At 49.3% G+C, this 18,626-nt stretch overlaps 5 protein-coding genes across 7 annotated transcripts in view; 1 reads left to right on the forward strand and 4 right to left on the reverse strand.

The window, feature by feature from the left end:
- The window catches only part of FAM219B (family with sequence similarity 219 member B), a 128,456-nt gene extending 127,738 nt beyond the window's left edge, over positions 1-718 (reverse strand). The window contains exon 1 of the mRNA XM_050799906.1: positions 715-718. The gene's annotated coding sequence lies outside the window, so the exon portion shown is untranslated. The remainder of the gene's footprint in view (positions 1-714) is intronic.
- CSK (C-terminal Src kinase) overlaps positions 1-18,626 on the forward strand; it is a 278,351-nt gene that overhangs the window by 251,295 nt on the left and 8,430 nt on the right. The window contains exon 2 of one of the 3 annotated variants that reach the window (XM_050799869.1): positions 4,163-4,369. The exons of the other annotated variants lie outside the window; for them this stretch is intronic. Within the exon in view, the coding sequence (XP_050655826.1) occupies positions 4,184-4,369 (186 nt within the window). The 5' untranslated portion in view covers positions 4,163-4,183. The remainder of the gene's footprint in view (positions 1-4,162; positions 4,370-18,626) is intronic. 3 annotated transcript variants of the gene reach the window in all.
- The window catches only part of ULK3 (unc-51 like kinase 3), a 297,486-nt gene that overhangs the window by 196,106 nt on the left and 82,754 nt on the right, over positions 1-18,626 (reverse strand). The gene's annotated exons all lie outside the window — the stretch shown is intronic.
- SCAMP2 (secretory carrier membrane protein 2) overlaps positions 1-18,626 on the reverse strand; it is a 427,899-nt gene that overhangs the window by 188,230 nt on the left and 221,043 nt on the right. The gene's annotated exons all lie outside the window — the stretch shown is intronic.
- Positions 1-18,626, reverse strand: part of LOC126960028 (cytochrome c oxidase subunit 5A, mitochondrial) — a 254,695-nt gene that overhangs the window by 106,598 nt on the left and 129,471 nt on the right. The window lies entirely within an intron of this gene.

The raw sequence follows: 18,626 nt of genomic DNA on the forward strand, positions 1-18,626 counted from the left end.
AACTTCCTGCTGTCCTTGAAGTATTTGGAAGCAGGTGCTAGATGGTGAGCCGGAGAGGTTCCCAGGTTGGGGAAGTGGTGGGTGTCTTGGACCAGGGGTTTCCATCTCTCTCACAGTGGCTGGAAAGTAGCAGTACGCAATCACTGCCTTTCTAGTAGCCCACGTGTGTGAGTGTGTGTTAGATACATTCATCCCTCAGTATCCGCAGGGGATTGCTGTATACTTTTTTTTTTTTTTTTTTTGTCCGAGACAGGATCTCATTCTGTGACCCAGGCTGGAGTGCAGTGGTGGGAACATAGCTCACCGCAGCCTCGACCTCTTGGGCTCAAGGGATTCTCGCCTCGGTCCCCTGTGTATCTGGAACCACAGGCATAAGCCACCACACCCGGCTAATTTTTATTTTATTTTATTTTTGTAGAGACAGGGTCTCACCATGTTGCTCAGGCTGGTCTCAAACTCCTGGCTCAAGCAATCCTCCTCCCTTAGCCTCTCAAAATGCTGCGATTACTGATGTGAGCCACCACATCAGCCTTCCCGTATACTCTTTTTTCTTTTTCTTTTTTTTTTTTTTTTGAGTCAGGGTCTTACTCTGTTGCTCAGGCTAGAGTGTAGTGGTGTGATCATAGCTCACTGCAACCTCGAACTCCCTGGGCTCACATGATCCTCCCACCTCAGCCTCCCAAGTAGCTGGGACTACAGGCCCAAGCTACCACGCCCCACCATATAATTTAAATAATCTCCAGATTACTTATAAAACCTGATACAGTGTAAATGCTATGTAAATAGTTACACACTTTTTTATTGTGGTACAATTTAATAATAATTTATTATTAAATTATACAATATAAATTACAATAATAATTTATTATTATCATCATATTTTGAAACAGTCTCTGTCACCCAGGCTGGAGTGCAGTGGCAAAAACATGGCTCACTGCAGCCTTCTAGGCTCAAGTGATCCTCCTGCCTCAGCCTCCCAAGTAGTTGAGACCACAGGCATGTGCCACCACACCTAATTTGTAAATTTTTTGTAGAGCTGGGGTCTTGCAATGTTGCCTGGGCTCAAGCAGTCCCCCCACCTTGCCCTCTTAAATTGCTGGGATTACAGGTGTAAGCTGGAGCAGAACCCTGGGCGGCTGGTAGTGAGGGGCTTTGATGTTAGGCTAAAGGATTCGGGCTCATAATGGATCTTGGATCCCTGCCTACCCACCACCCACTTCCCTTGTTTGGTTCTGCTTTGTCTCAGGCTCAGTTCTCATCCTTCCTGTATTGAGCTTGAATGTATACCCTGTCTGACCTTGCTTTCCTTGCTCCCGTCTTTAGTCTGTTCTGTGCCAGCTCCGCCTTTGCCCATATAGGGACTGGCAGGTATCCCTGAAACCTAAAACTCTGCCCTGAATTAAACTCATCAGAGGAGACTTAAACACACAAGCCGAGGCTCTTTGCGCTGTCTGTCCCCGTCTTTCTAGAGGATAGAGAAGCTGCCATTTTTCTGGCTGTGGCTTGCCTGCTTGGCTTGGTGCCCTGGGATCTTGAGGCTCAGTAATCACAGCCTGTAGCCCCATAATCTGCCTGCTTGCCAACTCTTTTTGCTGCTCGGGAGTTCCTGTGAGTTCAGCAGAGCCCGGGGAAGTGAGGTACTGTCTCCAGCTACCCTTCCCGTGCAAATAGGTGACTCCAACAGGATCTGGTTAGAGTAATAGACTTACTGGTTTGGAATTTGATCCTCTTTGCAAGCAAACAAAGGAATCCTGCCAGCCGTCACCCTTCCTGGAATTCTCAGGTTGAACTGATTTGACCTCGCCTCCAAATGTTGGTTAAATGATCCACTTTCTATTCCTCAAGTATATTAAACACACACATACACACACACACCCTCTTTTTTAGGAAGGTAGGTAGGTTTGATCCTTAGCACAGCTTTACTAAGCAGGCTAAGTACTATATTTCGGACTATAGTGCCTGCTGTGGGGAAGCAGTTGAAGTCACTAACACAGATTCCTGCCCCAAATTTAACTGATTGCTTTCTGTAACCCGTTTCCTAGGAATGAGATCAGCTTGATGCGGATGAGGTTCAGGGGCCTCAGAGATAAAATTTGGCTTCTGGTTTTGCAGGAATCTACCTATCCTAGCACCAGTTGGCTAGGGTGGGACAGGGTCAGGGTTTGAGATCTGGCAGGTAGGTTTCCCTGGAGAATAAACAACGTGCTCCCATCATCTACCAATGATGTGTTCTGGGAAGCAGCTGGCTGGTAGGCCCTCTGTACCTTGTCAGATGCTAACAGGGTTCCCCACTCCCTGGAGTAAACTGAGTTCTCCAACTCTGACCAAGCATTGCCCTGCAGTGGAGCAAACATTGAGATTACTGGCAAATCAGACTTTGGGTGATCTTGCCCTAGGGAACCAGCCTGTGGTTAACCCCTGCTGAGAAGTGGGATAATGCAGCCAAGCATGATCCTCAGCCCACGTGGGTTGTGCCCAAGTACTGAAGGCAAATCCTGGGCAGAGAGGCTAGAGAGCCAAGGGGCCTGTGAGTGAAGAGGAGACAGGCCCCTGTGGATGCTCAGCCATGGAGGGAGGCATTGGGCGACTCACCAGCATTGCTTCCTGGGCAGCTGCCTGGGTTTCCCTTGCCCTGCTGGTTCTTTTTTAAGTGTATCTTCTAGGACCTTCTGTCTTGTACGGAGAGGCCCTTACTGCTCTCTTTCATGTATCGAGTCAAAGTTTCTGCTGGAAGGAGCTTCAGAGATCATCTGGTCCTACCTCTTCATTTTTCTGATGAAGGGACAGGTCCAGGGAGGGAATGACCCTGGACCAAGGTCACTCCAGGTCAGGAGCACACCATGGTCAGGGCCCAGGGCTTCTGATTCACAGGCTGGGTATCTGTCTTCTGCCCCACACTGCCTTGGAGGGTATAGTTATTCATTCAGCACATGTTCAGGACTGCCAGCTAGTGGACTGCTGGTTGGCAATTAGACTTGGTCACACATTCAGGGAGCTTGCTGGTGGAGGGAGAGGCAAGGAAACTGATGTGTAAATTGAGTCTGTGATCACCAAAAAGGTACATCCCAGGGAAGGACTGATCTCAGATAATTTCAGACAGGTGTGATTCCTGTCTTCTCGAACTCACCCTACAGATTCCCCAGAGGCAGCTACTGTGTTTTCCACAATTCCTTTGCATGGTGTTCAGTGTAATCGGTCCTCAGTGATGGTTGCTGATGAAGCATGTTCTGCTGGCCCAACCTGCAGCGTGTAGGTTTTGGTGTCCATCAGCCATATTATCAAGAGCACTCACTTCTAGCAACGTCTGAGAGTCAGAGGAAGAAGCAAACCAGCTGGTCTCCTGGGGTGGCCTGCATCCTCTTTATGCTGGTTTCTTCTTGGGCTTTGATTTGTACGGTGGTGCCCATCTTGATTAACAAACAGGGACAGAGAGGCAAATCTTCTGGCTCCCTGGAGCACCCAAACCTCCTTGTTGCCCAGGGTTCCACCACATGAGCATCTTTGGAACCCATCCTCTCCTAGTCCAGTCTCTCCATTAGCCCAGTCCACTGCAGCAGCTCCTCTCACCCTCCAGTCTCTCCATTAGCAGGGTCCCTTTGACACTATCACTAGGTGTCAGCACCATCTTTCTAAAACCGAAACTCCTCACCCTGGCCCTCGCTGCCCATGGCATTCTGGCCTCACCCCGACTTTCAGCCTCACCTCCTACCCCTCCACCACCCCACATCACACTCTGGCTTCACTACTAAGGCACTCCCTGTTCCCCAACCTGCCGCACTCCTTCAGGACTTTCACCTTTGCAAGATTGTACCTTCTTTTGAAGTGATTTCTTCCCATCTCTGAAAAACTAACTCGTCCTTCAGGACTCAACCCTAACATCATCTTTTCTGGGATGCAGCCTCTGACTTCCAGAGATGGTCACTCTGAGCAGCCACGGCACCTGGTACAGCCCTTCCCCACAGCACTGCAACATTCCCTTGTGACTGACTGGCCCAGGTGTGGGGATGGCATCTCACTTTCTTTTCAAACTGTGTGCTCCCTGAAGCCGGGACTGCTGATCCCTTTAGCTGCCTCAGCCTCTGGCCTGGGGCCTAACACGTGGTGCTGCATACATTCTGGTCAGGTATATGAATGAAGAGGGTGGCCCTTGTTCTGCTTTTAGATCCTAAATCCTGACAGCTTTATGGAGCCCAGGCCTGGCAGGCTCCCAGAACTTGAAGCCACCAGACCCCACATGGAACCAAAGGCCTCCTGTCCAACTGCTGCACCCTTGGTGGAGAGAAAATTCCATGTTCTTGTGGGTGTCACGGGGAGTGTTGCAGCCCTGAAGTCGCCTCTTCTGGTGTCAAAGCTTTTGGACATTCCTGGGGTGAGTATCCTCACCAGACAAGCATGGCAGCCTCCGGCATGGGAGGCCAGTGCTCCTGGGGACGGCCCATTGTTCTGCAGTGGGTGCAATTTTCTTTTTCTTTATCATGTTAATCATGCTTGTGGAGGTCCTGTGTGTGTAGTGCTCTGTGGAGGATTCAGGAGACAGAGACCAGTGTCCAGTGTAACCAGGGGCTAGATTAGATAGTACAGACAGAGCCTGAGGGGAGGCTGGGAAGGGACCCGGTGAACGGAGGATTTGGGCTCCCATACATTAACCCTGAGAATCTGTGAAGTCCTGTGTGGGAGGAGGGCTGGTTGGAGAAGTGCAACAAGTTCTTAGTACCCATTCCTGCCTTGGGCTCCCCCACCCCCACTTTCATTCCATCTTGAACACTGCGGCAGTGTTCTCCCTCCTTGTGAGACCCCATGGTTGTCCTGTCAGTCAAATGCTCTGAAACCCCATTGCCTGAAGCTCTAGGTTCAAACTTTGCTCCTTCAGGCATTCAGAGATGCCCCAGGGGCCCCCAACTGTGTGCTGGGGTCAGGGACTCTAGTCCCCGTCCTTGGCCAGACCCTCAACTTGGATCTATTTTCTATATTGGATTTATTTTCTTTGGGTGCAGAAGTTCAAGGCTTTAAACAGCGTGAAATCTAACAGGCAGTGGCCCCACTTCCTATGTTCCGCCTCCAGGGCCCTTTGTTGGTCTGTCTTACCTCCTTGGTCTTTGCGTGGCTGGGCCCTGCTGGGCTGGCTGCCCTCTCTGCTCCTCTCCCGCCTTTTCACATTCTGTGCAAAGCCTTCCCTGACTGCCCCAGCCCAGTCCCTGTGGTTTTGGCCCCTTCTTTTAAACTCATTTGACATAGAACTGTAGGTTGCCTTAGACACTGCTAATGTTACTGGCCCCTAGTTTTGGTGGGGTCTTGTGAAGTTGCTGGGACCCAGGCCTGGCTTTTCCCTCTCTTGTATCAGCTGAGCACCCAAGGTGCAGTGGCCCAGGCAGCCATATCTGGCATGTCCAGCAGGGGGCAGTGCTTACTCACAGTGGTCCCATCAGCTGGGGCTGGGCTGGGAAGTGTTTCACTTTTTTACTTTCCACCAACTTCCACCCAGAAAGTCACCCCGTCACCCCACCCCCAGGGCTGGGATAAGCCATGAAGCTGCTAGCCAGGGATGACAGCTGGCCAGAGTGGGGGAGGGAGGAGAGTCTCGTGGCACTCTGAGACTGGGTGCTGCACTTTTAGGGCAGTACTACTTAGGCCCAGCCACCCCCTTTGTACCCAGAACCACTGGTAGGAGCTGGCCAGCTAGAGCCATGAGGGCGGGAGGCCTGGAAGGGTTTGCAGCAGTGAGAGCCTCTGCCACCACCCCCTGGGGAGGGAGGGAGCCATGCAGTTCCCTTTTCCCATAGCCCCAGAGCAAGTGAGTTTCCGGACTAGGGGTGGATAGGGGCGGGGAGTCCTATCCTAGGAAACAGATGGGCAGCCTCAGAACGGAGGGAAATGGCAACCCCACCGCTTCCTCCCATCCCACGCAGCCAGCGTTTGGCTGGGGGGCGGTGTGTGGAAAGGGTTGCCTGGAGCGGGGAGGCGATCGAGCCCACCCCAGGGCTTTTTAGCCTGGGCCCCGTGGGAGGGCAGGCCATGTCTGGAACAGGACTTGGCTTCCCCTCTCTGGTTGGAGTTGACGCCAAAAGTGAGGCAGCCAGAGGGCACTGAACTGGGAGGGAAGGCTCCCCGACTCAGCCTCTTGGAGCCTGCCTTTCCCATTTGAAAATAAGGCTGATTCCTGCTACCCATCCCCCAGGCTCTTGTCAGGCTCCCTGAGATGTTGGCTGGGGTGGGAGGGGTCACAGATGAAATAGTCCTGTGCCAGTGACTTGGTGCAGAGCCTGGCATGTTGAAGCATTCGGTTGTGTGTGTTTGCTGGCCATCACCATGTCCTTTCCCCTTGTTCATGTCCTTTGGGCCAGCCACATGGTGTGGGGCAACCCCACTGGGAAGAGCCATGGAAGCCACAGTTCACCTGCACTTGTGGAGGGCCCATGCCTTTCATCTGCAGGGAGACAGCTCTCCAAGCCTGGCTTTGCTTATTGGGGCCTTCCTGAGGTGTGGGATCCAAAGGTAATCCCTGGATTGCCTTGTGTTGGCCCCAGTGGTGGCGTCTACCCCTGCACACTCCCCTGGATTTCCTGATGGCCCTGATCTCCACACTGCCTCCTGCTGGATCTCCTGCAGGAGCATCATTGTCCCTTGGAGCAGTCACTTTCAGCTCTTCGCCTGCCGAGTTGTGGGTTCGCATGCTCAAGGCTTTCTGGAACTACCTTAGGTACCTCCAGATTTGGTCTAGCACATGAACAGCTGGGGTGTGGGCTGCAGGGAGCTGGGGGATTCTACAGATCTGGCCCATCACTGTTTCTGATTGACCAGCATGTCCAGACATCCCGGGAAAGCCGCTAACCTCAAGGTAGCCAAATCAGGGAGACTGTGAGGGGTGCTGGAGAGACATGGATTAGGCACAAGCCACACACACCAGCACGATGGGGAGAGTAGTCACTAGCAGAGATGACCTTGAGTATGTTGGGGCAGATGGGCAACCGTGTCACAAGAGAGGCAGCTGAGCACATTTCTGATGCTGGGACGCTGGGCAAGTCAGTTCTTTTTGGCCATAGTTTTCTTATCCACACAGTGAAGGACGGGCAGGTTCTCAAATGATCCATCTCCAGGGTCTCTTCTGGCACTGGTGTTAGAATATTCTAGATGTGAGGGCAAAAAGGACTAGGACCCAAAGGCAGCCTGAGAGAAGGTCCTGGGGCCCAGGAACTTCAGGGGGATCAGGGGTTTTGTAGTTCCATGGTTGTCATGTAATTGAGTGGCAGTAAAATCTGGTTTGTCAGCTCAGGCAGTTTATTCCCTGGGGTTGGCAGCCTGGCCCGTGCAGGGGAGCAAAAATGGCTTTCCTCCATCTTGCTAGGCTGCTTGGCTGGGCTATGAGTTCAACTGACTTATAAACAAAATTAACAGGACTGGGTGCAGTGGCTCACTTTGGGAGGCTGAGGTGGGCGGATCACTTGAGGCCAGTTCAAGACCAGTCTAGCCAACATGGTAAAACCCCAACTCTACTAAAAATACAAAAATTACCCGGGTGTGGTGGGCGCCTGTAATCCCAGCTACTCGGGAGGCTGAGGCAGGAGAATCGCTTGAACCCGGAAGGCAGAGGTTGCAGTGAGCTGAGATTGTGCCACTGTACTCTATTCTGGGTGACAGAGCAAGACTTCACCTCAAAACAATAACAACAACAAAAAACAAGATCAACAGGAGAAAACCATATTTAATTACATAATCTGCACGTGGGTGTACCACAAAATATGAGATTCCCAGAAGGGTGAGATGACTGAAGCCTGTATAGCAGCCTGAGTTACAGAAGGAAATAGGGGCTTGGGGCTTCTGGGGGTGGTGGCGACACAAGTTATGGGAGGGTGAGGGGAGGAATTGTACAGTGAATAAACGTCTTGTTAGGCAGATAAAAACTTCTCAGATAATGAAAGATGCCTCAGCAGATTGTCAATAAGTCAGTCTTCCCTTCTCAGGGAGGGGGACTCAGGACAAGGGGCATCCCTCTTTAGGCAGATAAGAGAAGTTCAGAGAAAGTTCCTCCCTGCATCTGTTTTTTCCCAAGTGTCTTCAGGTTTGAAATAATCAGCATACCAAAGCCACATATTATGGGATGGCATTTCCTGAACTCCTTCATCCACACCCTTTAAACTTGGGAGGAGAAGGCAGATATCGCCCTAGCTTTTGCCAGGGCAGGTGTCAGCAGAATTCAGAGCCAAAAGGGGATTTCTAAAGATAGAGAAAACCCCCGACTCAAGGAGTCAGCAGGCCTCGGGCTCAGAGGAGGATACATTTCTAGGGTGTCCGTCGGGACATCCAGGTCTGTTGAGGGTGAGGAAAAGAAGGCTGTGCTCATAGGTAGTGTGGAGTAAATTCTGACTTTCTGGAGGACCACTTGACAGTATTGAGAGAAATTAAACATGTTCATAGCCCTTGATTTACCCACAGGATTAAACCCTGTGGGGTGTATTTACAAAATAAAAGGATGTTCATTATAGCATTATTTATAATTTCAAAGCAAAACTGGAAGCAAACAAAATGTCCAGCAGTAGAGAGCTGTGGTGCCCTTATGATTTATGGGACAATCTCTCAGTGAATTACTTGGCAATGTTTCAGAAAAATGGGGTGGCTCTCTCTGTGCTAATGGGAGCAATCCTCAAGATAGAAGCGGAATAAGCAAGGTGTAGGAGCTAGTGAACTGGACCCCCAGGCCAAATTCGGCTCAATGCCTGTTTTTGTATAGCCTCCAGCTAAGAATGATTTTTATATTTTAATTTTTATTATTTATTTTTGAGACAGGGTCTTGTTCTGTTGCTCAGACTGGAGTACAGTGGTGTGACCACCACTCACTACAGCCTCGACCTCCCAGGCTCAAGCAATCCTCCCACCTCAGCCTCCCAAATAGCTGGGAGTGCAGGTGTGCCATCACACTCCACTAACTTTTTTGCATTTTTTTGTAGATACAGGATTTCGCGATGTTGCACAGGCTGGTCTCAAACTCCTGGTCTCAAGTGATCTATCTGCCTCCACTTCTCAAAGTGCTGGGATTACAAGCATGTGCCACTGTGCCCAGCTTGATTTTTACATTTTTAAATGGTTGAATCAGAAGAAAAATAGTATTTTGTGACTTATAGAAAAAGTGATATGAAATTCAGATTTCAGGTCCAAGACAATTTACTGGAACACAGCCATACCCATTCATTTACGTATTGCCTATGACTGCATTCGTGCTACTACAGAGTTGAATCTTGCAACAAAGCCTAAAATATCATCTGGCCCTTTATAGAGAAGGTTTGCTGACCCCTGGTACGCAGCCTGATTCCTTCTGTGTGTTTTTTTTTTTTTTTTGAGATGGAGTCTTGCTCTGTCGCCCGGGCTGGAGTGCAGTGGTGCAATCTCGGCTCACTGCAAGCTCCGCCTCCTGGGTTCACACCATTCTCCTGCCTCAGCCTCCCAAGTAGCAGGGACTACAGGTGCACACCTCCACGCCCAGCTAATTTTTTTGTATTTTTAGTAGAGACGGGGTTTCACTGTGTTAGCCGGGATGGTCTCGATCTCCTGACTTGTGATCCGCCCGCCTTGGCCTCCCAAAGTGCTGGGATTACAGGCGTGAGTCACCGCGCCTGGCCTCTATGTGTTCTTATACTGACTTACTGCGCACAGTTTTTTCCTCTGGAGGTGGTTACTCTTGTGGAGGGGGACCGGTAGAGGAAGGGAAACTTGGATTTTTCATTTTGTATCATTCTGTTCAGTTTTAATTTTCTAACCTATGTGTATATTTGTGTGTGTGTGTGTGTGTGTGTGTGTGTGTGTGTGTGTTTGTGTTTTTTTTTTTTTTTTAGTCAGTGGGGCTTTTGGTGGGAATATTGTGGAACATTCTTGGTAACTTTGTGCTTTTTTTTTTTTTTTTTTTTTTTTTAAAGTGCTCACTGAGGAAAGAGCGACAACGTAAGGCCTGGTTTGATGATTTCCCTTTTGTTCTGGGTGGGGGCCACCTGCCCGCTCTGTGTCCTAATGTGGAAACTCTGAGACCTTTATTTGTGTCTCCACCTGCTTGGCTGGCTCCTTCCCCCTCTGGCCTGCAGCCCTGTCGCCTGCTCCCCTAGGGACAGAGCTCTGTCGGCCGCTGGTCAGAGGGTCCTGCACCCCAGGGTCCTTCCCTGATTGCCCAGAACAATGTCCCTGTGCAGGGCCTCCATAGACCACCTCTCTGGTTTCCTTCTGGAGAATTTTCTGGAGTTGGGGAAGCACACAGAAGGGTTGGCATGAGAAGCTGGCACAACCCGAACACCAGCTCCCCCGGGGCAGATGAGAGAGCGGCTGCTTCCTGCAGAGCCAGGTGGGAAAGGGTCAGGGTCACAGAAGGGCTGGGGTGGCACAGTGAACTGGATGGACCCCTACCATGTGGTCTAAATGGCTCATGCATGGGTCATAAGAGGAAACCAGGGACACAGGAAGAAGGGCTCGCCCACGGCCTTCCAGGGAATAAGTGAGTTAGCAGAACTGGGGGCTTGAGGCCAGGTTTTCTGGGTCCTATCAGTGAGTGAATTGAGGAGCTCAGACTTGGAGCTCATTCTCTGCTCAAGCTCACCAGTGCTTGAGGATGGTGGAATTTGTGGATTCCTATCTTGGTCTGCCTTGCAGTTAGGAGTTACCTGTACCCCACCTATCTGTTAGACTGAGCTGCAGCAGAGGGTAGAGCTTGGATCTTATCAGCCCTGCCCCCACCATATAAGAGGCTTAGTAAATGTTTGCCGAGTAGAGGCATCATCATAAGCCATGGAACCCACGGAGCCAACCGGAACTCCCTTGGGGGTTTTGTTAAGGAGGCCAGCCACCTCCTTCACAGCTCCCATGCCTCATGTGCCAACTGCACTGGGCCCCAATAATCCTTTGTCCTAGAATGTACCTGCCACTCCCATGCTCAGGTTAGTGTTACTTCTTGGCTGGCCGCTAGGTCCTGGGCACAGATCTGGAGCATGCCAGCGTCAACACTGGTAGACCCAATGTCAGGGTCCTCTGCTGTGCATCCTGGTCCTAAGGACTGGGCCACCAAAGCCCTGGGTTCCTTGCCTTGTCACAGCTTAAGTGCAGGGCTACCACTTCCTCTTTAGAATCCTCCTTTGTCTCCAGTGGAGGCATCATCACGCCCTACTAGAAACACCTGCTCTCCAGCCACTCAACTGCTGGTTCCACTTGGGCTCTTCTCCTTTTCTTGTATATGCCAGAGCTGTGCTATCTGATATATTTAAATTTTCTTGTATATTCCAGAGCTGTGCTATCCGATAAATGTAAATTTGAATGTGGCAGCCGCTTGCCACATTCAAATTTAAATTAATTAGAATTTAATAAAAAATTCAGTTCTTCAGTCACAGCAGCCACACCTCAGGTGCTCAGTGGCCACACATGGCCAGTGCTGCCACACCGTACGGCACATGTAGGGCCGTTCCCATCATTGCAGAGATGGAAATGCTCTTCATGGATAATGCTGTAGAGTTGTGGTTCTCAATGGGGGCAATTTTCCTTCCCAGGGCACATTGGATAATGTCCAGAGACATTTTTAGTTGTCCTAACTTAGGGGTGGTGGTGCTACTAGCTCTTGGTTCTAGTGGGTAGAGGCCAGGAATGGGCTTGGCAGTGGAGACTCAGGCCATGGGATTTGTCTCATCCCGTGGCTGCGAAGTGCCTCTCCACGGGTTCCTTTGATAATCTGCCCCAGAAGTAGCCTGGCCACACTAAGGGCCTGAAGTAGAAACAGGAGGTATCACTCTAAATCCTGATTCCATTTCTCCTGACCAAACCCAAATCAGGATTCCTGATGTCTCTTCAGCAAAGAAAAGGAAACCAGACTTGCCAACTGGTTTCGGGAAGGAATCTCTATACATGCTAGATAAAATGCAGGCAGCTTATGTAATAGGGTCTGTCCTAGCCTCAGTCACATACACAAAGAGATTCAGTTTAAAAATATTAGCTGTAAAAACTTTTCTCAGGTAGGCCGAGCATGGTGGCTCACGCCTGTAATCCCAGCACTTTGGGAGGCTGAGGTGGGCGGATCACCTGAGGCCAAGACTTTGAGATCAGCCCGGCCAACACGCTGAAATGCTGTTTCTATTAGAAATATAAAAATTAGCTGGGCATGGTGGTGCACAACTGTAATTCCAGCTACTTGGGAGGCTGAGGCAGGAGAATCTCTGGAACACAGGAGGCGGAGGTTGCAGTGAGCCGAGATAGTGCCACTGCACTCCAGCCTGGGCAATAGAGCAAGACACTGTCTCAAAAACAAAAAAAAAAACAAAAAAAAGAGGAAAAAACTTGTTTCTAAGTGATGTCAGCAGGGGACCAAGCCAGGAGCTACCTTTCAGGAATTCTGTAGCATATGGGAGATTCTTTTTTAATGCCCAGCCCTGCTTCTACCAGGACCCACAAAGGTGTAAGAGAAAGCCAAGGAAGGCTCCTGCCCTCAGGGAGTTTCTGCCCTGCCGGGGTTCCTTGGCATTTGCTGGGAAGAGGTCAAGGTACATGAGTAAATGGTCAGAATTATTTAGTATTATAGAAGGTAACACAGGCCTTTTTTTTTTTTTTTTTTTTTTTTTTTTTTTTTTAAAGTGTGTACAGACCCAGGGCCCAGCCCTTGGCTCCCAGGACCTTTTGGTGGAGTGAATGAAAATAAAAGAACAAAGCCCATAGGGCTGATGAATCAGATCAAGTGACATCCCTCTAAAACCAGAAAAACTAGTCTGGGCCTGCTAGACAACACTGGGGTCAGTCAGGGTCACCTCCAAGGAGAGTCAGCTGCTTCAGTGGGTCAGAGGTGAGGCATCAGGAAGGACCCGCCCATCACATATATTTCACATTACTCCTTAGTGAAGACCTTGACCCCAGGAGGCTCCCTAACAATGTGACTATGTAACCTGGGAGGGTGGCTAGAGAGTGGAGCCTCTGAGAGGTAAGGCAAAGAGCTTAGAGGGAAGATCTCAAGCAGGGTGAGAGGCTTAACAGGACCCGGGTTGGAGCTCCCCAGGGGACAGTGGGGGCTTAAAGGCTCTGAGACCTTGAGTGATGGTGTAGGGAAGAAAGAAAGGGTAGAGCTGAGAGGGAGGAGAGAACCCCCTGAGTCAAGGGCATTACCTATTTGGGGATTTTTTTTTTTTTTTTAGGTTTTTATTGATTGATGATTGATTGATTATATTTTTTTTGTAGAGAAGAGGTTTTGCCCTGTTGCCCAGTCTCATCCCAAACTTCTGAACTCAAGCAGTCCGCCCACCTCTGCCTCCCAAAGTGCTGGGATGACAGGAATGAGCCACCATGCCTGGTGCCCAATTTGGGGATGATTCTGAAGTCCAGCGCTAGGCAAGGTCCTCTGCTTTGCGAACTGGAAGATGGTTTTGGGAGTTGGGGAGAGTGGAGGACCTAGATCTTCAGGAAGTAGCTTTCCAAATTTCAGAATAGAGGCGATGAACCCGATGAACCTGGGACGTTCTTTTTTTTTTTTTTTTTTGAGATGGAGTCTCACTGTGTCTCCCAGACTGGAGTGCAGTGGCGCGATCTCGGCTCGGCTCACTGCAAGCTCCGCCTCCCGGGTTCACGCCATTCTCCTGCCTCAGCCTCCCGAGTAGCTGGGACTACAGGCGCCCACTACCACACCCGGCTAATTTTTTGTATTTTTAGTAGAGACGGGGTTTCACTGTGTTAGCCAGGATGGTCTCGATCTCCTGACCTCGTGATCCACCCACCTCGACCTCCCAAAGTGCTGGGATTACAGGCGTGAGCCACCGCGCCCGGCCACCTGGGATGTTCTTAAGTAGCAAATAGTTCAGGATGGTTAGGAAGCTCTTAGAAATGAAAGATGGGGGTCCCATGAGCAGAAGCAGGCAGTGTATCAGGAGAGATGTGGTCTCTGGCTACCTGAAACCTTCTGTTGAAGGAGTTGGAAAACAGTTAAGTGGAAGGGAGGACACGTAACTAGAGATGAAGGAAGAGTGTGGTCCAGAGCCCCCCGGGTGAACTGAAGCTTGTGGCAAAACTCAGGAGGCTCGAGAGGGCTGTTTTATGTATTTGGAAGAAGAACAATGAAGCAGTGTCTGGTGCTGGAGGTCAATGGTAACATTAGCAGAGGACAAGAAGAAATGGGAGGGGCTGGGCGCAGTGGCTCACTCCTGTAATCCCAGCACTTTGGGAGGCAGAGACAGGTGGATTGCCCTAGCTCTGGAGTTCAAGACCAGCCTGGCCAACATGGTGAAATCCTGTCTCTAGTAAAAATACAAAAATTAGCTGGGCATGGTGGTGCACACCTGTAATCCCAGCTACGTGGGAGGCTGAGGCAGGAGAATCCCTTGAACCCGGGAGGTTGCAGTGAGCCGAGATTGCACCACTGCACTCCAGCCTAGGTGACAAAGTGAGTCTCTCTCTTTTTTTTTTTTTTTAACAAAAAGAAATGGAGGGATTCTTTGATCTCATTTTGTTCATCTTCTCTTTTGAGCTTGTAGTGGTAGGAGGGACCTGAACTGAGGGTGGGTGATTCATCTCCTGTCCTGGGAAAGTTCTCTCCTGGGGTGCTAGGGAACTGTGGTTGGTGACCTACAGGAAGTGTGGGAAATGTCAAAAGGGGTCAGGGGCAGGAGATGGCTAATGTCCATTTATCAAAAAGGTGAAGGAGGTGAGCTCTGCAAATTGCTACAGATGAGGCTTGTAAATGCTAAGAAAAGCTAGATTGGGATCACTAGGAACAAGGCATATTGATTTTAGTTTATGTTTTGGATAGTAGCAAAGTATTTTTCGATTTAGATGAGGCCTTTGATGGAATCCTAGGACCTCTTCCTAGACTGCCTGGGGATGTTGTCAGCATGTTATAACCAGTGAAAGATCCAACTTGGAAACAGTTTCTTCTTGGTTCTTTCTTACCCCTTGCTCTGCTGCCACACGCACTTCTGTGAACCTTGTGGATGGCCTCTGCCCTTGACTTTGTTCTGTTCATAATTTGGATTAGTGTCTCTGGGGGCTACTGATGGTGGTGCTGGCTGAGAGGAGGAGCAACAGGATTGAGCTCTCAGGAGCTCTCTGTAGGCTGAGCAAACAGCAGGCCAACTCTGATAAGGGGAAATTTGCCAGGGACATGTGAGGGACTGCATTTGGGACCAGAAAAATAACTGCTCAGATACAGCCTGGCGCTTGCGCCTAGTAGCAGCATGAATGAGAAGAATTTTTTTGAGTTTTTGCTGATTGCAAACTCCATACATCAGCAGGGGGATGTGGCCACCAGAAGAGCTGCTGCGGGTTCAGGCTGCATCGATAGACATGATGCTCTGGTTTCTTCATGAACCTAACAGTGGGGATGCCTTCTCCCACCCCTGCAGGCAGAGTAAATGGCTCTCACCTGTGGGTTCTTCATTTCTGGAAAATTTAATTTATTTTTAATTTTTTTTGTAATTATCTCCTCTCTATTTTTCTGTTCTCTCTGGAACTCTTTAATCATCAAAATTTTTAACCTACTGAGTTGATTAGATTTTCTCATCTTTTTTCTACTATTATCCATCTTTTTTTTTCTCCTTTCTGGAAGATTTCTTTTAAACTTGTGTTGAATTTTTTATCTCACTGTTTATAATGTTAATTTCTAAGAGTTCTTTTTTGTTCCTTGAATATTCATCTTAAAAAGTGTTATGTTCTTGTTTTTTGGGTGTAATCTCTCATTTTTAAATTTTCTTCTCCCTCCATTGCCGCTGGGTTTCTATTTTCTGTTTGTGTAATCTCTTTCTTGCTAGAGGGCTCTCCTCAAATACCTGATACTCCTTGGCTGTTCTTATTTGGGTGCCAAAAGCTGATTGGAAACTGTCTTCACTGCCAGGGTACTCATCTGGTATTGAAATGTTTTGTTGGTGGACCTCTGAATTCCATATCTGAAGGTTTCCTTCCCTACCACATCTCCCTACTCCCAGGGTTATTTGTTTTTTCCAGACCAGTAGTCTCCTGCCTGGTTGACCTAGCATTCTTAGGGTCAAGTAGGGGAAGCAGGCTTGGGTCTCTCTGTTTGGTCTATAGATACTCACTTCTGCTCCAAGACTCCTTTGTCCTCTGTTGTGCTAACTCTTCAAGGGTAGTATGTCTGGCTGCCTGGGGTGGGAAGAAGAGCTGGGGGGACTTTAGCTGTTCACAGGTCAGGAACCAGTCCTTTTGTATTCAGCTGTCTTCCTCGTGCTCACCTTTGTGGTACTCACTTCCTCAAGTCCTAGGCTCCTGGGTTCTAATTGGCTTGTGTCTCAGTTACTGTGTAGGCTTTGGATATTTTCTTATCTAATCTAATCTGATCTGATCTAATCTAATCTAATCTAATCTTTTAGGATCTGCTCTGCTAGTGCTTCCTTTCACTTCCATCTTCTGAAAGCTCATTGGCACGTCTTAACTACTGTTGGTGGTTGTTCCTCTTCTTTTTGTTCTTGGGAGTTTCTTTCTTTTTTTCTTTTCTTTCTTTTTGAGACGGAGTTTAGCTCTTGTTGCCCAGGCTGGAGTGCAATGGCGCGATCTCGGCTCACTGCAACCTCCACCTCCCAGGTTCAAGCGATTCTCCTGCCTCGGCCTCCCGAGTAGCTGGGATTACAGGCATACACCACCACATCCAGCTAATTTTGTATTTTTAGTAGAGACGGGGTTTCTGGCTGGTCTCAACCTCCGCACCTCAGGTGATCCGCCCACCTCAGGCTCCCAAAGTGTTGGGATTACAGGCATGAGCCACCGCGCCGGCAGTTCCCTCCCCTCCCCTCCCTTCCCCTCCCCTCCCCTCCCCTCCCCTCCCCTTCCCTTCTCTTCGACAAGGTCTCACTTTGTCACCCAGGTGGGAGTACAGTGGCATGATCTTGGCTCACTGCAGCCTCGACTTCTTGGGCTCAAGTGATCCTCCCACCTTGGCCTCCAGAGTAGCAGGGACTATAGGTGTGCGCCACCATGCCGGCTAATTTTTTTGTATTAAGGATGTGGTTTCACCATGTTGGTCTTGAACTCCTGTCCTCAAGCAATCTGCCTGCCTCAGTCTCCCAAAGTGCTGGGATTACAGGCGTGAGCCACTGAGTTTAGATCTTTTCTTTTTTTTTTTTTTTTTTTTACTTTTTTTTTTTTTTTTGAGATGGAGTCTCGCTCTGTCGCCCAGGCTGGAGTGCAGTGGCGCGATCTCGGCTCACTGCAAGCTCCACCTCCCGGGTTCATGCCATTCTCCTGCCTCAGCCTCCCGAGTAGCTGGGACTACAGGCGCCCACAACCGCGCCCGGCTAATTTTTTTTGTATTTTTAGTAGAGACGGGGTTTCACCGTGGTCTCGATCTCCTGACCTTGTGATCCGCCCGCCTTGGCCTCCCAAAGTGCTGGGATTACAGGCGTGAGCCACCGCGGCCGGCTGAGTTTAGATCTTTTCTAAAAAATTACTTTGCTTTTATTTTAGTGGGTTTCTGGGAGGGAGCAGAGTTTACCTTATTTTAACTAAAAGCTTTTTCTTCTGTTTAACCTTTATATGTTCTTTTGCTTTAAATATATCTTTTTAGACAACATATTGATGGATTAAACAACATCCAAGATGAGAATCTGAATTTTAATCAAGGAGATAAGCCTGTTATATATTTACTATAATTATTATTATGTTAGAATTAACCTATGCTGTCTTATTTAATGCTTGCTTGCTTTTTTTTTTTTTTTTTTTTTGAGATAGGGTCTCACCCTGTCACTCAGACTGGAGTGTAGTAACTTGATCTCTGCTCACTACAGCCTCTGCCTTCCCAGGCTTAAGGGGGTCTGCCCACTTCAGCCTCCCGAAGGTAGCTGGGACTGCAGGTGCACACCACCATGCCTGGCTAATTTTTGTATTTTTTGTAGAGATGGGGTCTTACCATGTTGCCCAGGCTGGTGTTGAACTCTTGGGCTCAAGCAGTCTGCCCGTCTTGGCCTTCCAAAGTGCTGGGATTACAGGCATGAGCGTAATCCCATTACTGCTCCCGGCCAAATGGTTTATCATACGTTCTCTCTGCTTCTTTTTCTCCTTTTGTATCCTTTATGTGTAGATTGAATTTCCTTCTGTGGGTTTGAAAGGTGTAGGTTATTCTTCTTATGGTTACCCTGACTTATTATGCCCTCTCCTTTACCTTATCACTACCTTGTGTCTTCCCCACGAAAAAGACAGGCCTTCAGCATGGCCCCACCCTGCCCTGCCCTACTCTCCCCACCTGTGCTGGCCCAGTGGCATCTCTAGGACTGGGTTCTGGGGAGGGATAAGGCAGCCCTCCCTTGCCATCTCACTCAGAACTGGGCAACACTTGTTCAGGGTCATCCTAGGGGGACTCCAGCATTCAGTCGGGGTTTGGTTTAAATGACCTCTAGGCTGGGCATGGTGGTTCATGCTTGTAATCCTAGCACTTTGGGAGGCAAGGTGGGTGGATTGCTTGAGCCTAGGAGTTTGAGACCATCCTGGGCAACATGGTGAAACACTGTCTCTACCGAAAATACAAAAAATTAACTGGGCATGGTGACATGCACCTGTAGTCCCAGCTACTCGAGAGGCTGAGATGGGAGGATCACCTGAGCCCAGGGAGGTTGAGACTGCAGTGAGCCGTGATCACGCAACTGCACTGTATCCTGAGCAATGGAGTAAGACCCTGTCTGTAAATAAAT

This window comes from Macaca thibetana, chromosome 7 (genome assembly GCF_024542745.1).
Source record: "Macaca thibetana thibetana isolate TM-01 chromosome 7, ASM2454274v1, whole genome shotgun sequence".
Classification (NCBI taxonomy): Eukaryota; Metazoa; Chordata; class Mammalia; order Primates; family Cercopithecidae; genus Macaca; species Macaca thibetana.